The 21,827-nt window shown below is 45.9% G+C and overlaps 5 protein-coding genes across 5 annotated transcripts; 3 read left to right on the plus strand and 2 right to left on the minus strand.

Moving 5' to 3' along the window:
* The first annotated feature begins 1,635 nt into the window (after nucleotides 1-1,635).
* GGS22DRAFT_18930 (RNI-like protein) lies at nucleotides 1,636-4,539 on the plus strand. The gene is made up of 4 exons (XM_047964831.1): nucleotides 1,636-2,623; nucleotides 2,745-3,470; nucleotides 3,534-3,645; nucleotides 3,701-4,539. Exons 1-4 carry the CDS (start codon nucleotides 1,778-1,780, stop codon nucleotides 4,294-4,296), a joined length of 2,280 nt encoding a protein of 759 aa, XP_047817913.1. The 5' UTR covers nucleotides 1,636-1,777; the 3' UTR covers nucleotides 4,297-4,539.
* Nucleotides 4,540-6,264: 1,725 nt separating this feature from the next.
* On the plus strand, nucleotides 6,265-7,323 carry GGS22DRAFT_164823 (uncharacterized protein). Its single transcript, XM_047961593.1, has one exon. It carries the CDS (start codon nucleotides 6,408-6,410, stop codon nucleotides 7,224-7,226), a length of 819 nt encoding a protein of 272 aa, XP_047817914.1. The 5' UTR covers nucleotides 6,265-6,407; the 3' UTR covers nucleotides 7,227-7,323.
* Nucleotides 7,324-13,002: 5,679 nt separating this feature from the next.
* On the plus strand, nucleotides 13,003-15,129 carry GGS22DRAFT_18981 (uncharacterized protein). The gene is made up of 3 exons (XM_047964906.1): nucleotides 13,003-13,369; nucleotides 13,422-13,644; nucleotides 13,701-15,129. Exons 1-3 carry the CDS (start codon nucleotides 13,049-13,051, stop codon nucleotides 14,855-14,857), a joined length of 1,701 nt encoding a protein of 566 aa, XP_047817915.1. The 5' UTR covers nucleotides 13,003-13,048; the 3' UTR covers nucleotides 14,858-15,129.
* Nucleotides 15,130-16,236: 1,107 nt separating this feature from the next.
* Nucleotides 16,237-17,411, minus strand: GGS22DRAFT_189212 (uncharacterized protein; the record flags this gene model as incomplete). Its single annotated transcript, XM_047964812.1, has 3 exons — nucleotides 16,237-16,389; nucleotides 17,256-17,293; nucleotides 17,357-17,411. 3 exons carry the CDS (start codon nucleotides 17,409-17,411, stop codon nucleotides 16,237-16,239), a joined length of 246 nt encoding a protein of 81 aa, XP_047817916.1.
* Nucleotides 17,412-19,344: 1,933 nt separating this feature from the next.
* On the minus strand, nucleotides 19,345-21,495 carry GGS22DRAFT_19027 (putative benzoate 4-monooxygenase cytochrome P450). Its single transcript, XM_047964956.1, has 6 exons — nucleotides 21,076-21,495; nucleotides 20,634-20,999; nucleotides 20,329-20,570; nucleotides 19,810-20,248; nucleotides 19,662-19,751; nucleotides 19,345-19,593 (listed from the first exon to the last, which is right to left on the minus strand). The coding sequence occupies exons 1-6, from the start codon at nucleotides 21,361-21,363 to the stop codon at nucleotides 19,471-19,473; spliced, it is 1,548 nt and encodes a 515-aa protein (XP_047817917.1). The 5' UTR covers nucleotides 21,364-21,495; the 3' UTR covers nucleotides 19,345-19,470.
* Nucleotides 21,496-21,827: the final 332 nt, after the last annotated feature.

The following is a 21,827-nucleotide window of genomic DNA, read 5'->3' on the forward strand; positions in this document are numbered from 1 at the left end:
ATTTTTTTATAAAAAAATATTTATTTTTTTATTAATAATTTTTAACCGAAAAATATATATTTTTAACTTTAATCGGATTTTTTAATTATAAATTTAAAAGTTTTACGTTTTCGTAAAAAAAATCGAATATAAGTAAAAATTTATTTTTAAATTTAATTATTATTAATTAAAAAATTAATATATTATAAATTAATATTATTATTTTAATACGAATATTATTAAGTTATTTTTAATTAAATATTTTTATTAACGTTTTAAATAAAAGTTTTAAAAAAAAAATAAAAGTAAAAAAAAACGAGTTCGTAAAAATAATAAATTTTCATTTTAAAATTAATTTAAAATTATATAAAAATTAAACATTTTATAATTATAACGTTTATTATTTTTTTTAATAATTATAATAAACTTATTTTTATATTATTAAAACGTAAATATAAAATTTAAATATTTATTTTTATTTAATTTTAAAATAATTATAAAAAATTAACGTTTTTAATAAACATAAATTTAATTATTAAAAGGTAAATATTTTTTAATATTTTTAAAACTAAATTAAGTATAATTTATATTTAATTTTAAATAAATAGCGAAAAATAATTAAACGATTTTAAAATTAAATTTAATATAATTTATATTTAATTTTAAATAAATTTTAAAACTTAATTAAAAATTAAATTAAATATAATTTATATTTAATTTTAAATACGTTTTATAATTAATTTTATAAATTACGGGGGTTTTAGTTCATAAACTAAAAAGTGGTTTTAAAATTAATGGCGAAAGTGGTCTGAGCTTAATTACGAGGTGGTCCGACCTAATAGCCCGATTTGATGCATACCCCATATCTTTTAAAGCACCATAATCCGTTATCAAGATTAATAGAGTGTGAGAAGCGCGCTTACCCCGCGGCAATCTGTGTCAGCATGCACTAATCCGGTATCTTAGTACATGGTTCTTTCCTAACCGCGCCGGTCCAAGCCGCCCAAAACACAAGACCTGGGCAGCTGCATCACGGTCGTCACCTGCCCGCAATATGCATACCTAACGCCGACAAATTCGGAAGTACAAGATACTTTTCACACAAGTCATCATCATTTGGCTACGCAGGTAGGTAGTACATCCACACCACTACCTAGTAGGGTTCCAAATCAGTCTTCCCTTGGCTGCTGCCATAGCACCACAGCACCATAGCACCGTAGTTACAACCAGGGCTGGAGGTCTTCTCCTTCCCAACAATCATCACAAAATCAACCCCATCTTCGCATCCATCGTCGTCCCCAATTTCTTCTTTTTGTCTTCTCCTTCTTCATCCTGCGAGTTACATCCACAATATTTTCGAGCGAATGTGAAGGGGAAAGGGAAAGCGACAGCCGGTCACTGCGCTCGTTTTATTGAAGATTTCCCATTCTTTATTTCCCCGACTAATTTGAGGATCGAGGATTTTGAAAGGCGAGGGTTGAAGATTGAAGAGGAAAACAATTGGATGGTATAGCAAATCACTATTACTACTGCCGCTACTATTATCGCTACCATTCCATACCACTCTCATTCCCACCACACAACCACTACAACCACTACAACTTTACCGCTACCCCTCGATCCACCTTGTTGAATCCTTCGAACTCGACATCGTCATCCATCGTCCCCGCCGACATTCTACCTAGTCGCTATAGACGCCCAAAATATTCGAGACCTACCTAAAAAAAAAGAAAAGAAAAGAAATCCGAGATATCAACGTATTGATATAAAGACCTAACAACCAACCGGAATTGGAAAAATGCGGCCTCCGGCTCCTTCTCTCGATGTCATAGCTGCTCGTAATTCTGCTGCCGCTGCCGCCGCCGCTGCTGCTAATTCTACCACTGCCACCGCTACAGCCGCCAGCGCTCCTTTGGGCTCCAATATGAACACGACGAACCAGGCGGACGATGCGAGGGATTCGCGATCGTCTTCTTCGACGAACTCTCCGGTTCCTGCGGACAATGAAGAATCTGATTTCTTTCATGTAGCAAATGATTCGCAATCTTCTTTAGGAGTGGTACCCAACTTGCAAGATATGCAAGTGACCGACCAAGAATGTCTCCCAACTGTTGCTGCTCTTCCCAGCGAGATCCTCATTAGCATATTTTCTCGAATCAATAGCCCGAGCGAGCTTTTGAATTGCATGTTGACTTGTAAGAGATGGGCCCGCAACGTCGTCGAGATCCTTTGGCATCGTCCCACCTGCACCTCATGGCAGAAACACAAGTCCATCTGCGCTACCTTAGGAATGGAGAGACCTTATTTTACATACACCGACTTTGTTAAACGCCTTAACTTGGCCACCTTAGCTGACAAGGTCAATGATGGCAGCGTCATGCCGCTTGCCGTCTGCACCCGCGTCGAGCGCCTTACATTGACCAATTGTCAGGGCTTAACTGATTTGGGGCTGATACCCCTTGTCAGGAGCAACAAACATTTGTTGGCGCTAGACATCTCCGGCGATGTCAACGTTACCGAGAAGTCCATCATCGCCATTGCTGAGAGTTGTCACAGGCTCCAGGGTCTTAACGTGTCGAATTGTAAGCAGATCTCTAACGAGAGTCTGATCCAACTTGCTGAGAGTTGCCGATACATCAAGCGAGTAGGTCACCTTTTTCTCTTTTCTCCAATACATACCACACGCCTTCATCCCTTTTATTTACTTTAGCAACTCCACTGAAGAGATCACATGCTAATCTTAGTCGCTAATTTCTGGTGAACAGCTCAAACTAAACGATTGCGATCAACTGAATGATGCCGCCGTCATCGCTTTTGCTAATAACTGTCCTAACATTCTCGAGATCGACCTCCACCAATGTGTGAACATCGCCAACGAGCCCGTCACCGCCCTTCTATCCAAAGGCCACTCGCTCCGAGAATTTCGGCTTGTAAACTGCGACCTCATTGACGATGGCGCATTCCTATCACTACCTTCCAATCGAATCTATGAACACCTCCGAATCCTTGACCTTACCTCCTGTACCCGACTCACAGATCGCGCCGTTGAGCGCATCATCGACGTGGCCCCACGATTAAGGAACTTGATCCTGGCCAAGTGCAGCAACATCACTGATGCTGCTGTCTATGCCATATCTCGCCTGGGCAAGAATTTACATTTTATCCATCTAGGCCATTGCAGACATATCACAGATGATGCGGTCAAACGCTTGGTGCAGTCCTGCAATCGTATTCGTTATGTCGACCTCGGCTGTTGCATACACCTTACGGACGAGTCCGTTATACAATTAGCAAGGCTCCCGAAACTAAAACGAATTGGGCTGGTGAAGTGTAGTAGCATCACGGACGAGAGCATGTATGCGCTAGCTGGTGCGAACCGCCCATCCCAATCCAGGCGTAACACGACTGGTACCACTGCTCGAAGACACGAGTATCACACAGGTAGCTTGGAGCGAGTTCATCTTAGCTACTGTACCAACTTGACTCTCCCGGTATGATCTAGTTTACTCCGGGGAACCTGGCAAGAAGGGAAGGGAATGCTAACATGTCTACAGAGTATCATCAAATTGCTTAATTGCTGCCCGAAACTTACACACCTGAGCTTAACTGGTGTACCCGCGTTCCTCCGCGATGACTTAGAGGGTTTCTGTCGTGAAGCCCCTCCAGGTAAATATTATAACTGCCTCCGTTTGTTTGCCTTAAAATACTAAAAATCTATTAGATTTCACCGAGCACCAGCGTGCCGTATTCTGTGTCTTCTCTGGTCAGGGTGTCACAGGTCTTCGGAACTTCCTCAACACCCACCCCGATTTTGCCGAGTACCATCTACACCAGCCGAGTCTCTTCGCCCACCGAAGGTCGGTCCAAATTAACCAAGACGGAGGTCAGGGCCAGGCTGTAGGAGTTCCTACTGCACCAGCACCCGACATGGATGGATTTGACGATGCCGATGGGGTTGAGGATGATGATATGGGTGACGGTAGTGAGATCGCTCTCGAAACCGAGAACCCTACCACGAACGGAGTCAATACTGTAATCCCTCCACCGCCGCCGCCTCCGCCGCATCATCCTAGCATGCCCTTTCAACTAGCACGCACACTCCCTCCGTTTCCGTCGCACTTAGATGCGTCTGCTGCTGGAGAGGCTCATCACGCGAACCGAAATCGAAGTAACAACAATGCGGAAGTTGCTGAGGAGAGCACACCAGGTCCGAGCACGGCCGGTCAAGGCCTTTTCACGCACCAGGAAAATTCGGGACCCAGTACGGCTCCTATGCAAGGACATGCTGAGGAGGAGGATGAAGGTAGGCAATCATAGGTTATGATTTGCTGCCCCTCATCATCTTCGGATGAACCGAAAGTATACCCCGTTTATTCCACATGCTCAACACTCTAGGCTTGCAGAAGTGCCGCTTAAAACCGCTGTGTCTTGGAGATAGAACATATTACACTGTTCGGACCATACCAATTTACCTACCTATGCTTGGTGGTTATATGTGTGGGTACCAAGTTCACCTGGCACTCTATTCACCTCTATCCTCGTACGTGTATTCTGTTCCTGTTACCCGAACGAAGTTGAGGTCCCTGCAAACCCCTTCGCCGCATAAAGTTGCATTCGGTGCAGGGCCACATCAAACTGCATACTTCAGCTCATCGGCCGTCTCGAGTCCTGTATTAAATTGCGATCATGGTTCGGACAAACAATCCGATAGAAGGCGGCGTCCGGCTTACATACCTGTGCTAAGGATTGCATGCCTCAGAAATTAATTAATAACACAAACCCCATATAAAGCAACAAACCAACTAAAGAAGCCCATGATGCGAACGATGGCGGCGTATAGGCGATGAACATACTTTTGCAGGAGTCATGAAGATACCAAGTGTGATTAGTATTGGAGGGGGGTGGTTTTGATAAAGCAGTGCAATTGTGCAACGTTTATTTGCTCCCTGTTTCTTCGCGGTGTTGCAGCAAGCTACAGACATGCTCAGTTCTTCTTTGCAGGCACATTATTGAGGCGGCTAGAAGTCTTATGAATAGAAAATCCTTTCTGTTCTCTTATCAAACTGTGTCTTATTTCTCTATGCAAAGTGTAGGCTAACGACTATTTTTGGGTGGATGGTTCTAGTAATTTAAGATTGAGACGAGCATGGAAGTAAATACGCCTATTTTAAAATGTCTATGGTATTCTCTACCCTGTGTAAACCGATATTCCAATTGTAGAGCTCCAATCAATTCAAATATGTGTTAATATGGAAGTGGCAACCCTTTGGATTCCGGATGGGAAGTACGGCTCGTCAATCTCGGTCCCGAGAACCCGCAGCCGGCAAAGGGTCCGGAACCGAGAGTCTTATCTGCAGCCTATCTTCCTATCGATAACCCAGTTGATATTGATAACCACTTTTGCGCCCGATTCTTCCTATTCCTGTTCAACAATTCATAGCTACGGCTCCGTATTTGACAATTAGCAAGATCGAGGTAGTATTCCCATGCCACCAGTCTCCGGTGAGAGTTGCGTTGCTACGACGGACGCCAGCGCAAGTGAGGCAATGGTCTCCTACGGGCCGATATTGTATCGAATCAGAAATCGAGCCTACAGGCTTAGCTTATGGGGTGGCTGACTGGTTCGAAAGCCGGCGCACAAGGCTCCTCAGGCTGCCAGGTAATTATTTTGACTACTCACCTCATGAACAGTGATGTAGTTCTCGTTTATCGGTATTCGGACACGAAGCAGAGTCCTACTACAAACTCCCCATTGGGGGCGGAATAGATATATAAAGGTCGTGGATTGCCTGCTTTCCAGACCAGAGATGCATCTCCCCATCAACCTCATAACTTCTAGTTTCTAGATATTACCTAGCGCCTTACCTTACTTTACTTTACTATTCACACCTACTTATTACCTATTGACCTATCTACCTAGACATTATCTACAGCATCGCTTCTCTCTAGGTATCATGGCAACCACCACCACTCTAAAAATCGCCATCATAGGCGCAGGTCCTGTAGGCCTCACCCTCGCCGCCATCCTTCACCACAACAACATCAGCTCCACCGTCTTCGAGCGCGAGACCAGTGCCACTGTTCGCGCTCAGGGCGGCACCCTCGATATCCACGCCGACGCGGGACAGCGCGCGCTTATTGCTGCGGGACTTATGGTCCAGTTTAGGAAGCTGGCTCGTGAGGAGGGTGAGGCTATGAGGCTTGTTAATGGGGATGGGAGGGTTGTGCATGATGAGAATGACGAGCAGGGGAATGGTGAAGAAGGGGATGGGATGGGGGAGGGAGAGGGAGAGGGAGAGGCTCGTGGACGTCCTGAGATCGATCGCCGGGATCTAAAGGACTTGCTTATTGCGGCGCTGCCAGAGGGGTGTATTCGCTGGGGTAAAGGCGTTGCGTCTGTTACCCCGGTGTCGGGGACCTCGCGGTGGATGTTGGATTTTATTGGTGGTAGGAATGACGACGACGAGTCTGGGCCGTATGATCTCGTTCTCGGCGCGGATGGAGCATGGTCCCGCGTTCGGAATTTGCTTACGGATGTTAAGCCGCTGTACTCGGGTATCACGTCACTCGATGTATGGATTTCGGCTCAGGGGCTTGAGAAGAGACCTGATGTCGCGGCGTTTATTGGCAAGGGGACGTGTCTGATCGCTAGCGAGGGCCGGTCGATGGCGCTGCAGAGACATAGTGATGGAAGTGCACGGGTGTACGTGTTTGTTCAGACGAATAAGGAAATAGGTGGGGAGGTGCCGAGCGCGAAAGCCTTGCTGAGGCTTACCGAAGAAGTAGAGGATGGGGAGGTAGATTGGGCGGATGAGAAAATGAAAAGGCGATTCCTAGACGCGCACTTCGGCGGCTGGACGAGAGAGCCTATTGATGTGGTCATGGCTATGACGGAACAGCCGATTTTGCGTCCGCTATATATGTTACCGGTTGGTCACAAATGGGAGAGCCGTCCGGGGGTCTCGCTGCTGGGCGATGCGGCGCATCTCATGACACCGTTTGCGGGTGCGGGTGTCAATGTCGGGATGATGGACGCCTTGGAGCTAGCGGAGGGGATCGTGGGATATGTTAATGGGAATGAGAAGGGGGCGGATAAGCTAGCTTGGATGTTGCGCAAGTATGAAGAGGGTATGTTTGAGCGTTCGAGTAAGGATGCAGCGTCTACGGAGAAGATGATGGTTACGACTCATGAAGATGGCGGGATGGAGAGGATAAGGGATATTGTGACGGGTAAGGACGGAGAGTAATGAAATAATCCAAGTGTAGTAGATGTGAGGAACGCAGGCAAGCAAGTAGTTTGATATCCCTCGATATTTGTAGGTAGGTAAACAATCTCAACTTTTACGTTTGACATTTGGCTTGGTGCGTGTTTGAGGCGTATTTTGGCACGATGGCTTTTCTAATTACGGGAGTTACAGCCACGACAAGCCGCTGACTTCATGAGGAAAGGCGCCATACTGTCATACCTCGGTCCGGGACTCCGGGGCTGAAGCTGCGGTCACTCGTGATGATAAACGACGAAGCTTCACTGGTGGAAATGCACTCCGCATGGGTATCCCCTGAGATGAACCCCCACGTATGGATAAGTAGATATAAAACTCCTATGGGCTAACCTGCCATGTTTCTTGTGACCCCAAATATTCCTCTTTCATAAAACCCCCGAGTTATCCAACAGAAGATCCTGTACCTAAAATTTCATACAAAATTTCGACTCTCGACTACGCCCATCAGCCAAACTGACAAATTTCCATAATTAATTACACGATCGCATCAATATAGACGAACATGATGTTTAATCATTGGGCACAGTTTTGTGGTCGGGATTTGGATGATTGCAATTGTAACGATATGAGGTGAAACATTGGGCTGAATGGCGGAATGGTGCCGAATGCATTGCCCTGAACCCGGTACGTCGTCACTCAGCCGGGCAAACACAATAGTCACGAGTGTTATCCCTTGCTGGGAGGATGTCGCCGGCTTCAATGTACATCGCATTCCTAGGTACACTGCGGCCCCGATCTTTCGGTGTCGCACGCCTGCGCTGCCATTTTTTCTAGTTTGCGGATACACAATTAATGACTTGGAGCGACGTCGTGGCTTTCTGATCATAGCACCGTTGGGATTTTCGTATACGTCGAGAAATTCAAATCAGCAGACTGGGCGTCGTTAGACACATTCCAGAGGGTCTGGCGCGTTCAGAAGTCTAGACTTTCAGCTCGTATCATCCACCAATCGATTCTCCGAGTTCGCCTTGTTGTGATACGAGCCCTATATATTGACGAGATTTGTGCGACTGTGACGCAAGGGAGAGGTGAAAGAGACGAGGAATACTAAGCGCCCGATCCTAGACCGAAAGCTAGTGATTAGTTGAGGCGAATCAATAACTAGGGCATGGCTATATCGAATATACCATTGAGGCCATCGTAATTAGCGAAGAGGCGACAAACATCTTTGTTCCCCAGGATTTGCAGCGCCGCCACAACGGATTTCCCCAGAATAATTCAAGCGAAGTTGTTGCTGATCATCTGAAAACTGGACCCGGAATCTGGAGTTTGGGTCTGGCCTGGATTGTTGTTTTGATGGAGACGACACGTGAAATCGTGAGACAAGAAATGCCTATTGGCTCAGGTCGTCTGGAGATTGAGAGACAATTTTGATTGGCTCTTGACGAATTCAATTGCGACAATCTAGGCCATTGTTCGGTGTTTGTGTTTTTGGGTTCGCATTGGAAATTGGATACAACGTAGGGGGTAGCAGCGTTGAAACTTGCCTGCTTTCGCCCACCGACCACGTGTGCCGCTTATTTTATCTTCATGTCTCCATCGTCTATTAGTCCTTAATTTGAAGGAGAATCACTGGTGGTCTTGATCTTGATGGATGACTTTCGAGATCTTGATATAATGTCAACTTGAGAAATCTTCGTGATAGATTCATATATCTGACATGCATGTTTGGTTAGGTATATTCGCCTTTAGGTAGTAGAGTTTAGGAGCGGTTTGTACCTGGATGCAGATTAATCTATTACGACGTAATATAGACCAGTCCAGACTCCAGACTGTCTAGACTAACAACTTTGAAGTCAGCTAATACCTACTAAGAGAGATACGTATATCGTATTTGCGCTTCGTTCTAATATCATCACTTCCGAAACATACCAGAACTTAGATATGATCTAGATCTATAGATCGGCGTCTTAGAAGTGCACTTTTGTTGCTGCTTAACCACGATGTCGGTATCGTTAATCGGTGTCTTGGATACCAGAGCTAATGTCGACGCAAGCAATCACGATTTACCCCTGCTTGACGAAATACCCATTGCCGCACAAGCGTTCTTAGCTGAGCGCCATTCCCGCGCAGCATCTACCGCCACTTACGCGAAAAGAGATAGTAACATCTAACATGCCTTATCCCCCCATATCGCGTTGGTAGAGTTGTATCGCATGTCGATTTTCTATCTCGCTGCATGCGCAATCCTTCTGAAAAAAATCTGATGAATACCCGCCTGATAACGCAGATACAGTGCTAGAGTAAGCACATATGTGATGATAGTTACGTATCGCATACCACATACCAGATCCTACGAATCTCCCTTACCACTGCACATATAGTACAGCTAGGGGTATGTATGTATGTACCTACGTAGTGATGAATCTGAGCTGGGAATAAAATTGAAGACCCCCCAGAATAGTACTAGAGCAATTTGCTCCGCACGAAGGAACAAAAAGATGTTGACTCGGCCTTCTATCCATGAGGGGAAACGATTTACAGCACTAACAACTCGTACGGATTCGGACGAAAGCACCATGGCGGAGAATAACGGGAAAACGGTTCCTTAAACCTGCCTGCTTCGTCCTAGCGGCGTAGCATCTGATCTTGCAGGCTCGTTGCGCTGTTGTATTATATCTATAAAAGCAGAGAAAGTGCAGCACTAGGTATCTACTATCCATGTGGATGTACGTAGGTGGTCTTCGAGTGTTACGTATCATATTCTACCCAAAGGACGCGTACTAACTCGCATAGGTAACAATGTGGCGACGGCTGGGAACGGATTTGATTCGTCTCGTACGATCTATCAGTTTTTGTCGTTTCTTACACTGCAATAGATATTACGGTGAACCGTGCTCTGCAAGGGTTATGTCAAGAATAGCAACTTCGTTATTGGATGATTTACTATCTTTTGCTTACCGAAGAGCAAGATTTTTCATACAATCCTTTCTCATAAGTCTAATCGGGTAACCTTTAACCGAGGAATACTTTGTCAAATGACATCCCGTGATGGTATCTTGAAACTTCGGCGCCGGTCGTCTTAGAGTTGTAGTCTTTCAAAACCCGTCACGTGGACGAATTCATTACCAAGGACAAGACTTTCTTGACGTTGCTTGACGTTGCTTGACTTTATTTAGTGGGAAAGTTGGGAAAATGTGGAAAAGGAGGGGACCCCAAGGCACTTTTTGGGGGCTTTTGGGGTGTAGGGGCAGAGGGGATGGTGGTACCAAGTAATAAGGACGTGGGAGAATTTGTGGGGATATTTCCTTATGTCCTCCAATGATGTTGCTTCTTCTAAAATGGCTTAGGATCTTTTTTTATGGCGGAGCCAATCTTGGGCTTTGTTAGGCTTGGAAACTCCCTGCTAATCATTTAGATGCGCTGATCTTTCACACATTTCACCGAGCTGAGGAGCACAAACCGTACGTGACTAGAAGATATGTATTTAATCAATCTAACGGCAACTCATTACTTTTATGTTGGCTTAGCATAACACTACTTTATACCAACGCAGCGGAATAAAATATTTATAAAAAAATGACTAACACAACAAGCTACATGTACGTTACTAAAGTACCTATCTACCTACGTTGCCAAACCAACAGACCGAACCCCAACTTCATTTAGCAGAGAATTAGTGGAGGCGGGGAGGCAAACCTGGAGACAAGGTCTATGCCGTTAGAACTAGGACAAATAAGGCTTAGTAACACGCAGAAAAATATTAATCAGGCTGTCAGGATAGGAGAAAATGGGGGAGAAGATGGGGAAAACGGCACAGAGCACATGCTAAGGACGAGAATGTAAGCGAACAACTGAACTAGGTAAGATTCGGAATAAAGCCCTTTCACTACCAAGAAGCTAAGCCTGCTTTCCCCGCAGGAATCTCACTGATTTAAGGACGAGAATGAAGACATTGTCGTCATAGTTCCTAAACACTCTCTCTTTATTAACCAGAAGCAGTTTAACAGTTTCTATTCTCCTGTTTTTGGGCTTATATCCCCTCTCGACGTCCCGTAGGTAAGGTACGGTGCTACCCCTCTTAGGGATTCGTCGGCTCATTGGTGTTTCCATCTCTCGTACTTTCGTACTTTGCTACACACGTACGACACGATGACTGTCGACTTACAGCGTACACAGATGCCCAGACCAGCTAGAAGAATACTACCTATCCGACCTACCTAGGTAACTACCTACTCACCGCTTAAGATAAGCTTAAGTATGAAAATTATCGACATACTGAGTCGTACGTTGTATCTCATTATGCAGAGCCTCAAGTCATAGTAACGGTATTATCTTACAATGAGACACTCAGCTCAGGCATGTAAGATGGATTGTAATAGGCTGGCCGACTTGGATCTTGTACTACCACACTTCTCTCAAGACGGACATAGCCTACCAGAAAATACCTAAGGCTTTAAGCAGCTAAGTAATTAAAAAGCAAAGGCGGAAGCTAAGCCGAAGATTTCGGAACTAGAGGCAGACAGAGACAGAGTACCTACTAGGTAGACAAAGCCTTCTAGAATGCCTTGGATAGCATTTTCCTCGGCCAAGCCGAATTTCCGGCGCGTACGCAACAAGAAAAATACCTGGATAGGTACCTACTTTGACAACCAAATACCCTTGCTTCGTCATATGATTGATTGCTCACGAGAGAGGAAAGAAAAAAAATGCCATCGCCAAACATTCATCCATCCATTCCTGTCCGTCATCTCGACACACACATCCTCGCCCACCTATTCGTTGCCAACCAGCCCGCTGCTACTAGCCGTTTCCGGTCCGCACAACATCCTTGTTTCCCTATACCATGTACGTATGTATGTCTTCGTCTACGCATCCGCGCCATCATTTCACTTGCCAAGAACTGCCTACGGTGGAGTTTGACATGGTTAGTTCGACCGCTTACCATCGCCCAGGCTCTTGACTACTGGCTTTCGGGAGAGAGAGACCATTAGACCGCGTTTAGTTACCGGCACGCCGAATCCTTCCACTGTCCTCTCAGCCGGGGTCATGGCAAGCCCAAGCAGGCCATGGCTGGCATCCTTCGCGTGTCGCCATCCTTGGCCCCATGGATGATCCCGGCATGTACTAATTCGTACCATATGGTGGGGGAGCCTTGTTCCATGGGGTATTGTACCCGTCTGGGGTCTTCTCGCCCGAGCTGTCGATTGAGTTTTGTGATTGGGATTGGGATCTTCGTCCTGCTTACGAGCAGCGCTGCGCGCCATGCTTGGTGGCGCTCTTCGTTGGGTAATATAAACCTCGGACCCTGCCCTCTGTGACACTTCATCCGGTCTCGACTCTTATTTCCCTTCCCCATCCTCTTCGTATCAAGGTGTCGTCGCTTCCTATAGCTGTAGAGGTTGGATCTGATCACATTCACACCTTTGTTGGCGGTGAATCTAAGTTTCCTTTTTAATCCCTTCCACACGACTCACCCTACCGACTGGTACCCCACGGACTAAATCACAATGTCTGAGAAAGCTCAGGCTGACACGTGGGTTTTAATTTCTCATGAGCTTACTCATCAAACCATAAGTATCTAACTCGCCAGCTACAGCATCGAGCCTAAGGGCGTCGAGGGTCAGTATTTGGAGACCGGTGTCGACACTGCCGAACATGTCGACCTGAATGAAAACCTTGAAGCGAGGTAAGCAGCTTCGTTACTATGGCGCCTAGAAGCTCCGTAGCTTAGGAGAGCTTTGTCAGCTTATTCGACGCCACGGGGCGGGTGAAGCCGTGACTAACGTGTAATCTCACTCGGCAGGATTAAGAACCCGCTCAAGGGAATTCCCCGCGAGAAGCTAATGCGTGATGTCGAGGCTTTCGCGCTAGAGAAGAACTTGGTTGAGCACATCCCGATTCTGCGCAAGGGCGCACTCGTCGCCCAGAACCCCAACGATTTCGAGGACATAGATGGCGAGGAGGCCCTCGACGAAGTCGAAAAGACGGTCCTCCGCGACGAAACCCTTCATCGGTGGCGTATGCCCGCACGACTATTCCTAACTATTGCGACCTGCTCCATCGGCGCTGCTGTCCAGGGTTGGGATCAGACGGGAAGTAATGGTGCAAACATCTTCTTCCCCGCATACTACGGCATCGGATCCAACTCTGTCAGAGACAGAATTGTAAGCTTAATTCGGACAATGTTATCAGGCGATTGACTAACTGTTAACAAAGCTGGTCGGTCTTGTAAACTCTGGTCCTTATATTGGAAGTGCATTTATCGGATGCTGGCTCTCAGATCCCATTAATAACTGGATTGGTCGTCGTGGTGTTATCTTCGTCTCTGCTCACTTTTGTCTCTGGCCTGTCATCGGTTCTGCCTTCTGTCATACATGGGAGCAGCAATTGATATGCCGTCTGCTAATGGGTATCGGAATGGGTGTAAAAGCTTCTACTGGTTAGTATGCCCCTTATTCTCGCCACCTCGATATTCGACTCGCTAACATTTCGAAGTGCCTATCTACGCCGCCGAAAACGCTCCAGCTTCGATCCGAGGTGCTTTGGTCATGTCATGGCAGATGTGGACCGCCTTCGGTATCTTCCTCGGAACCGCCATTAATCTTGCTGTCTTCTACCACCCGCTCAACTGGAGGCTGATGCTGGGAGCCCCCTTCATCCCTGCCGTACCCCTCCTGTGCTTGATCTACCTATGTCCCGAATCTCCTCGTTGGTACATGAAGAAAAACCGATACGCAGATGCCTGGAGGTCAATGCTTCTGCTACGTAACGACCAGATTCAAGTGGCCCGAGACATCTACTATATCCACGCTCAACTGAGCATTGAGAAGCAGATCATGAGCAGGAACAACTACATCACCCGATTCACCCAGCTATTTACCGTGCCCCGTGTGCGCCGTGCCAATATCGCTGCTTTCACCGTCATGATTGCTCAACAAATGTGCGGTATCAACATCATCGCCTTCTACTCGACCACTATCTTCGTCAACGCCCACTACACCGAGTTCCAAGCCATGTTGTGCTCATTCGGATTCGGTCTCGTCAACTGGCTCTTCGCATTTCCCGCCTTCTGGACTATCGACACGTTCGGACGACGATCTCTGCTCCTTTTCACCTTCCCCCAGATGATGTGGACCCTGCTCGCGGCCGGGTTGTGCACTCTTATTCCAGATGGAATGACCAAAACCGCACTTGTCGCTCTCTTCATCTTCCTGTTCGCCGCGTTCTACTCGCCCGGTGAGGGTCCTGTGCCTTTCACCTACAGTGCCGAAGTCTACCCCTTATCTCATCGTGAGGTCGGTATGGGATTTGCTGTCGCCACTTGCCTGTTCTGGGCTGCCGTGCTCAGCATAACCTTCCCTTTCATTCTGGAAAGATTAAACACTGTCGGTGCCTTCGGTCTATACGCCGGCTTCAACTTGGTAGCGTTCATCATGATCTTCTTCCTGGTGCCCGAGACGAAGCAGCGCACACTCGAGGAACTCGACTATGTGTTCGCGGTACCTAACCGCAAGTTTGCCTCGTACCAGCTCACCAAGGCCCTGCCATGGTGGTTCAAGCGCTACGTCTTTTTCCAGCGCGACGCCGTGCTCGAGCCTCTGTACCACAAGGACGACGAGGTGGAACCGAGCCACCTCCGCAAGTCGTCGTGAGCTTCTTCGTCGAGAATGAGAAACGAAATGAGAAAAAAGGATACGCGTGTATGTTGGTTATGTAAGGGTTGGCTTGGGTACATACATACATACATGCTGGTTGGTGGATGGGAAGCGAGGGATTTATGTGTGACTTGAACACAATCATTTAAATACAAATACGGATTTTTGCGAATACCCCCATATTTTACATTCTAGATAGATGATCCTTAGGCACTTCCTAGGTAGACAAATCTATCTTCTTCATATTTCAAAAAGGCATGTCGTCGTTCGCTTACTTAAGTGTCGCGTAGTCTAGGTAGACTTCTTGTTGGTTCTGACATCCCCAATAATTATGCGAGATGGCATGCGAGATCCAATGTTGGTCAGGTATATTTGGACATCGTCGATCGTACCACTCGACATATCAGATGGGCGCGTTGCGACGTCCGCTCCCCGGGAATAAGTGGACGGAGGATGTGCGTAGTCAAATTTCCGGTCCCGGAGGCGGGATTTTGACCGATGTGATGTCCCCTTACCCAGCCAGAGCAGGCGGCCGATCGCTCTCCACAAGTTGTTGATCGTGGATTTCGTGTTAGGGTGATATTCGAAATGGAGCTATGTTGGTGTTGCGGAATTAACCTCAAGGGGCATGATTTCGTGGGTGGTGGTTTCTATCTCCGGTCTTTATTCTTAAAGCCGGCTCACATGTTAGTATCATGGATGCCAGTAATTTGTCAAACATTAGGTATTATTTACCGTGTAGCCATTTTAAAGCAGTCGCGAAACTTAAGTAGATGTCTCCATTGCCTTCCTCTTGCCTCCGCCTAAACTTAGGTAAATATGAGGGGTAAACCATCAGACCCACTAGTATCCGCACCAAATATATGGGTCTGAATAGCTTCAAATACTTGAATGCCTCTTTTCTATGCAAATAGGAAATAGCTCGCTTCGAATAAACCTAGAGAAAAAATAAATATATCAAATGTTAATGTTACATTAAATCAAATATGTAAAAAGTCCACGAATCGCGTATATAAGCTATTTCGCGTGGATACATCATTATTAGAACCCCCTCTATGTCTTTGAATCACACAAGATCTTTTACTACCCCGCTCAGGGCTGCCATTATCTAGGTAGGTACTAACAGGAGTCTCACGATGTTCACTCCATTTATTCAAAGCATGAAATTTCGTATTGGCGTTCTCGATAACTACTAAGTATCTCACCCCCCTATGTTCATGTCGAGTGAATCAGATGGTATGGAATAGTGCTAGATAGCAGGAAAACTCTAAACTCTTTAGAATGCCTGCCTACCTACTTACCTAGGTAGGTACTAGGTAGGCAGGCAGCCATTTTCACCATACACCATCGTATCCATCGAGAGTGTTCGATCGACTTTATTTCTTGTTGTCCTCGGGTTCTCTAGCCTCAGCTTCCTTGGACGACTCGGCTTCTCGGTCTTTCGCCTTCTTCTCCTTCTTCTCAGCCTTAACTCGAGCTTTCTTCTCCTCTCGGGTCTCCTTAGGAAGATTTGCTGCAATCTCAGCTATCTGTCGCCGCACGATCAGAACCTCCGGGCTCGCACCGGTTTGAGGAGCCTTCTCCATCCGAGGCGAAGTTTTACCCATCACGTTGGCCATTTACCTTGTTCCAATAAAAGCTTATCAAAACCGGCCGCTTTATGATGATGATGTTTAAGTGGTACGTCAGGTTTTCTTGAGGGAGAAGTAGGTTGACTGTGATGATAATCTAGATTCTCGGAGTACTAAGACTAACGGCCTGGCAAAAAAAAAACCCCAAAAAAAACCTCAAATGTCTAAGCCTACTGTATGCCTATTATAATACATAAATGCTGTTTCGTTCGTATTTGATGACTGCGTAGATGTGTCCCTGAATACGACACCGAGGGACTTGTATAAATCCACGTCGACTATCGTTCCACCGGCAACTCACTCAAATTCACTTGGGACAAGCGTGGATATTTCATATTCATATTTGAGCAACGTACCTCTTGTCACTTCTTGGAATAAGTAGTACCGATCTGAATTCAAGTCGCTTCCCTTTGAGTCAGCTTCTTTACCTACTAACATGGCAGCAAATGAAGAATACCTAGGTAGGTAGTGATCAGGGGCCGAGTAACTTTTATTTTCCTAAACTAATGTTTACCATACAAATAGAACAGTTGTTTTACAAGTAACCATCGACTTCAAGGTTTGTACTTGATGCGTAACTCCCAGTTAACTATCCAGTACCTATAGTATTTGACGATTGCTTTAACACTGGTTACAAATACTAATTACATAGGTCAGGTTAGTTCAATAAACACTCTAAAAGAGGCATTCAATATTCAGACTTACGCGCTGGACCTGAATTGAGTGCAACAGTCAGGGTTAGAGCACTGGGAGCAATCGCCTACTTGGCGAGCGCCGAGGTTGTTCAGAGTGGCATCGCGATCTGTAGGTAATTGTATTAGATAACCATGTTGAGCACTTTAAAGGTTGACAGAATCTGACGTACCAACTAAGCCAGCCTGAACACCTGCTAGGCAGAGAAGGATAGAAACTAAAGACATAGACGCCTTCATCTTGGATGGTTGATTTTAAGTATTTGGGTAAGATTAAGGTCGGCGAATGGGGTTTTGTCTTAAGATGATGCGATTTTGTAATGTTATGATGCAAAAAGATACCAACTTTCGAATGAAATGAATGGTTTATATATGATACTTTCATACATAGCATGATAGCTTACATTATTCGCCATTGCCAAAGATGGCAATCGCCCAAGACGGCAATATCGTAGAAGTTGCCAAAAGCAGTAATGCTGGGGGTTTGCTTGCGTACCCGTGCAGCTGCCGTGTACTCCTTCAGCCCTAAATCCGTGTTGATCTCTCTCCACATCAAGGCAATATCCCCAGGAGAAGCGGTAAAAGGGTGTTGATTTGTATGGAAAGTGTGCAGAGAAGAGTCATTATAGCAGAGTTGGCATTTATTCAAAATATATCGCTATGTATTTGAAAGTACTGACTGAAATATTTACATGCTACCTACGCTTCGTGGATCGACGCCTCGGAGCCGACTTATAGGACCGAAGTTCATCTCCGCTACGTGCTACATACTATTAAGTACCAGCCCCAGATCGAGAAGTATCGTGACGAAACAATTGAGAATCAGGTCATCGAGATGTGAAGAGACTTTGAAAAAAGCCACAAATCCTAGAAGACCTGCAGACCTGGTAGGCGAATGCGAATAACTGATACGGATGAGAAGGCATTGAAGAGGAATGTCAGGAATGTCCAAATCTTCAGCTGACATAGAGCTGACCAGTAGGGCGCGCATTGACCAAGAAGCCCTAATTTCCAGGTGCGGGGGAATAGGGGTTCATACGCTGTAGAGTGGAGCTGAGCTACAATACCTAAGTGGATGACAGAGCCTTGGAATGGATATTCTTTAAGTCCAGGTATTCCTAATGCTGAGAGTTATGCTTAAAATGAATTCTTCCAACTTTTTCTGGGCCTGATTTAAGCTCATTAGTCTCTCCTTGTCATCTGTTGTTCTTATTGCCTTGAGCTGTTTAACACGCCATTCGAGAAAGTTCAATTTGTCATCGGAATATCGAGCCAATACGTCACTATCCTCTACGTCCCTGTTCATATTAAGAGGTTGGAAATAAGTAATCGTGATCTCAAAAGTATTGTTATTAGTTTGATTTTGCCTTAATAGGAAAGATTGCTTTGTGTAGTTCGATCTTAGCTGCATTGAATCTTAAGGGCTATTATATACCTAAATATATTGTGCTTCTTCAATCCTATGCCTACCTCCAGGATAATACTTTAATGATCCGCATGAAGTTCAGATATGTTTTGCCTTATGACAGTAACGTCAAAGCATTGGCTACCTAAGGTACCTACGCAAAGTAGGACAGCTCTTTTTCTATTTCAGAGACAAAGAAGCACTATTACAGCCTGATGTAATTTTAAACAGAAATAAGGTTATGAATAGGTAAACTTCATGATTTTGAAGCAGGGTGAGCCATGATGGTGAGGTAGATACCTATCCTACCTATGTCGCATGCCGCAAAGTGACGTGTACTGTCTCATATCTGAGTGGAGTGGTGTAAGTGGTCATTCTGGCTTAACGCCACTGTCTCCAAAAGTAATGGGGCACATAGGTACCTAGGTAGTTCTCTTGAGCCACCAAAAATTCCAAAGATTCTGGTTTTCTCACGAGAATTTCGCGTTGAGTCGAGGAGAAGGGTGCCTCAGCAGCCGTTTTTAATGATGAGCAAGATTTTACCCATGAATCTAGTCGCGTTTGAAGACCTATGGGATTGATGTTTGGCTATGACTTCGGTATTGATAGGCGCAAGCAGATAACTTCGGTGGTCCGATGGGAACGAGATCCGACGGGACTTTCCTTTCTCCCAAGTCCCTCTAATATGTTTTCTATTATTTTTGTTCTTCAATTCATTTCCATTTCGCAGTATTTTACGTGTTCAAGGTTTATAATCGTCAATTGAGATTTAGCTGGCCATATGTTATTTACTTCAAAGGTCATTTATTCCAGTGATTACCCCAGTCTAAGACAATCTGACCATCTAATTTTTTCACTCCTAAGAAAATTCGCCTAATCGACTTATTCTTGTTGCTTTTCCGTCGGTACCGGTTCAGACCGCTTCCGAATTGTAGCGTAAAGCCCCCTCTGGAAAAAGAACCATGAGTTTTCAAGCTCAAATTTTTCAGGGTTCACAACACGGATCTACCAATCTGTCAGTCCAGAGCGCATTTTCAACGGTAGGGGTAAGCATATGCTCGTCGCGCACTCACATCATAATTCAGAACAAGAAACGAGATCAACTTCTTAATCTCTAGAATACCCACGTGCTTGCCTAGACAGACACGTCTTCCGGCACCAAACTTGAGGTTTGCGTGTTAGTTTACTGTAGATCAAGATTTGCGGGGGTCGAAAACTCACAGTCAGCACACCCTGCTCGAGTTTCTGCTTATGCTTTTCATCCTTCTCGAGCCACCTCTCCGGCCTCCAGAATTCGGCATCTCGTCCGAACGTCTCCTTGTGGCGGTTGACGACATAAGGACTACCACCTACCACGGTCCCGCCGGGCAGATAGTGACCAAGGATGGTGATGCCGCCCGCGGGTACAACACGCTCGAAGGGTAGCGCGAAGGGCGGATGCATGCGAGCTCCTTCTTGAACACAGGCATCTAGATACGGCAGGTTGCGAATCTCGCTCCATTTGGGATAGGGATGCGATACACCTGCAGTGCGAAGCTCGTCGTATAGTTTTTCTAGTGTGTGCGGGTATACCAATAGATTGAACATGGTCGTGCGCATGAGGCTACCTACGGAATCCGAACCTGCGATGACGTTGGAAAAAGTCCATGCTGTAGGGGCCCTATTAGATTTTGTGTTAGTATCAAGTTAAACCCCCCTGTATAGATCACTGAGGGTGGTACATTTGGGAAGGGATCTTACCAAGCTGGTACTGAAGCATTCTCCTTCTGAAGTTCGATGAACCGGGTGAGGAAGTCCTTTCTGCCGCTACTTTCATCGCTGACTTTGAAGTCTCCTTTGGATAAGAGTTCCTGCCTTTCTTTGATAGCTTTGCCCACGAATCCGAGGATTCCAAGGGATGCTGTTTTCCCGAACAGACGCTGGATTGAATCTCCGATTCGGTTCTTGCGCAGCGCCCAGTCGAGCCAGGGGATTTGAGTCATCTATATTAAATTAGATGACCATCAGACACATATTGACCGGTAGACAGGAAAGGAATATCTCACAGGTGCGGCATCCCTCATGAAGTCCACGATCGTGCCAAGCATCCGCCCGACGTCTTTCCCGGTGTCTAGGAACCCGTATCTTTTCGAAAAGGTCATGGTACCCATTACATCGAACGCGAAGTACTGAAGCCATTGGCCTAGGTTAAAGATTTCCTCATTATCGATAAAGTTCTCATCGAGCTTCTCGTGGATGCACACCAGAACTTCGTCAACAAGTCCCTCGAAAGAAGGTGTTTTTGCGGGGGTAAACATTGGCGCGATGGGGCTTTTGATCTGCTTGTGTAGATCTTCTTCCGTAGTGTTGAAAACGGCATGCAAGGCGCCGCCGCCTCTTGTGTAAGGTCGAAGGGTCACATAGAAGTCTCCCTTAACACACGTTAGCTCTGGTCTTTACATGTGGATTTAATATGGTTAGGTAGGTAGGTATGGCAGTGAGTAATACCTTTGGGAAGCCACTTCGGGCTGGATAAACGTTCGGAATGACTTCAGGGTTACTAAAAGACACCATGTTCGGACCAATACGCACGACCTCTCCATACTTCTTGTGCATATCTTGTAGTATAAGATGTGCCCTCTTGGTCTTAACCCAGCCTACGCGCTGAAAGTTGGTTATGCTCGCCGGAAAAGGCCCTGGTATGTGTCTCAATCGCCACCATGTTCGCCCGAGCTGTAAGACGACGACAAGCGATAGAGCCACGCCGACGATGGGGATAAGGGAAATCTTGTCCATAGCTTCGGTCGATTTTGCTGGTAGCACGAAAAGCTGTGACGTTCAAGTCTCATACGATATTCTACGAGTTCCCTAAGATACAGAACAGGTTGATTTAAACGGCCTAAGACGGTAGACACGGAGAGGATGGACGAGGCGACGAATCCTGATCGTACGACGGGCTTCTCCAAGGGGCCGTCAACATGCGTATGTCAATTGCGGCTCAATGATAATTCATCAATATACTGTTTGGTAATCGTAAGTTTGAGATAATGTCCCATGTCCTTACTCGGGTTTGTAATTGTGGTACGGAACGTACCGAATGTTGGTCCCGCTCATCTTCGCGTCAGCGGCGTCGACGCCGAGTAAACTTACCACTCCGGTCAATCTGGCACAGATTTCTAGTTTCCAAGTCCATAATTGGCTATTGACTTTTCGAGTTTGCATCCTCACATAATATTGGTTACCGAGTTATACTCAAGCGA

Source organism: Annulohypoxylon maeteangense, assembly GCF_022496945.1.
Source record: "Annulohypoxylon maeteangense strain CBS 123835 unplaced genomic scaffold GGS22scaffold_10, whole genome shotgun sequence".
Lineage (NCBI taxonomy): Eukaryota > Fungi > Ascomycota > Sordariomycetes > Xylariales > Hypoxylaceae > Annulohypoxylon > Annulohypoxylon maeteangense.

Excerpts from the sequence above, each read along its gene's own strand:
- GGS22DRAFT_18930 (XM_047964831.1), top strand. The coding sequence starts at position 1,778 with ATGCGGCCTCCGGCTCCTTCTCTCGATGTCATAGCTGCTCGTAATTCT. Across the intron at positions 2,624-2,744 it reads GTTGCCGATACATCAAGCGA|CTCAAACTAAACGATTGCGA; the intron begins GTAGGTCACCTT and ends TCTGGTGAACAG. Across the intron at positions 3,646-3,700 it reads CTGTCGTGAAGCCCCTCCAG|ATTTCACCGAGCACCAGCGT; the intron begins GTAAATATTATA and ends AAAATCTATTAG.
- GGS22DRAFT_164823 (XM_047961593.1), top strand. The coding sequence starts at position 6,408 with ATGTTGGATTTTATTGGTGGTAGGAATGACGACGACGAGTCTGGGCCG.
- GGS22DRAFT_18981 (XM_047964906.1), top strand. The coding sequence starts at position 13,049 with ATGCGTGATGTCGAGGCTTTCGCGCTAGAGAAGAACTTGGTTGAGCAC. Across the intron at positions 13,370-13,421 it reads ACTCTGTCAGAGACAGAATT|CTGGTCGGTCTTGTAAACTC; the intron begins GTAAGCTTAATT and ends CTGTTAACAAAG. Across the intron at positions 13,645-13,700 it reads GGGTGTAAAAGCTTCTACTG|TGCCTATCTACGCCGCCGAA; the intron begins GTTAGTATGCCC and ends AACATTTCGAAG.
- GGS22DRAFT_19027 (XM_047964956.1), bottom strand. The coding sequence starts at position 21,363 with ATGGACAAGATTTCCCTTATCCCCATCGTCGGCGTGGCTCTATCGCTT. Across the intron at positions 20,571-20,633 it reads TCATGAGGGATGCCGCACCT|ATGACTCAAATCCCCTGGCT; the intron begins GTGAGATATTCC and ends AATTTAATATAG. Across the intron at positions 20,249-20,328 it reads AATGCTTCAGTACCAGCTTG|GGCCCCTACAGCATGGACTT; the intron begins GTAAGATCCCTT and ends AAAATCTAATAG.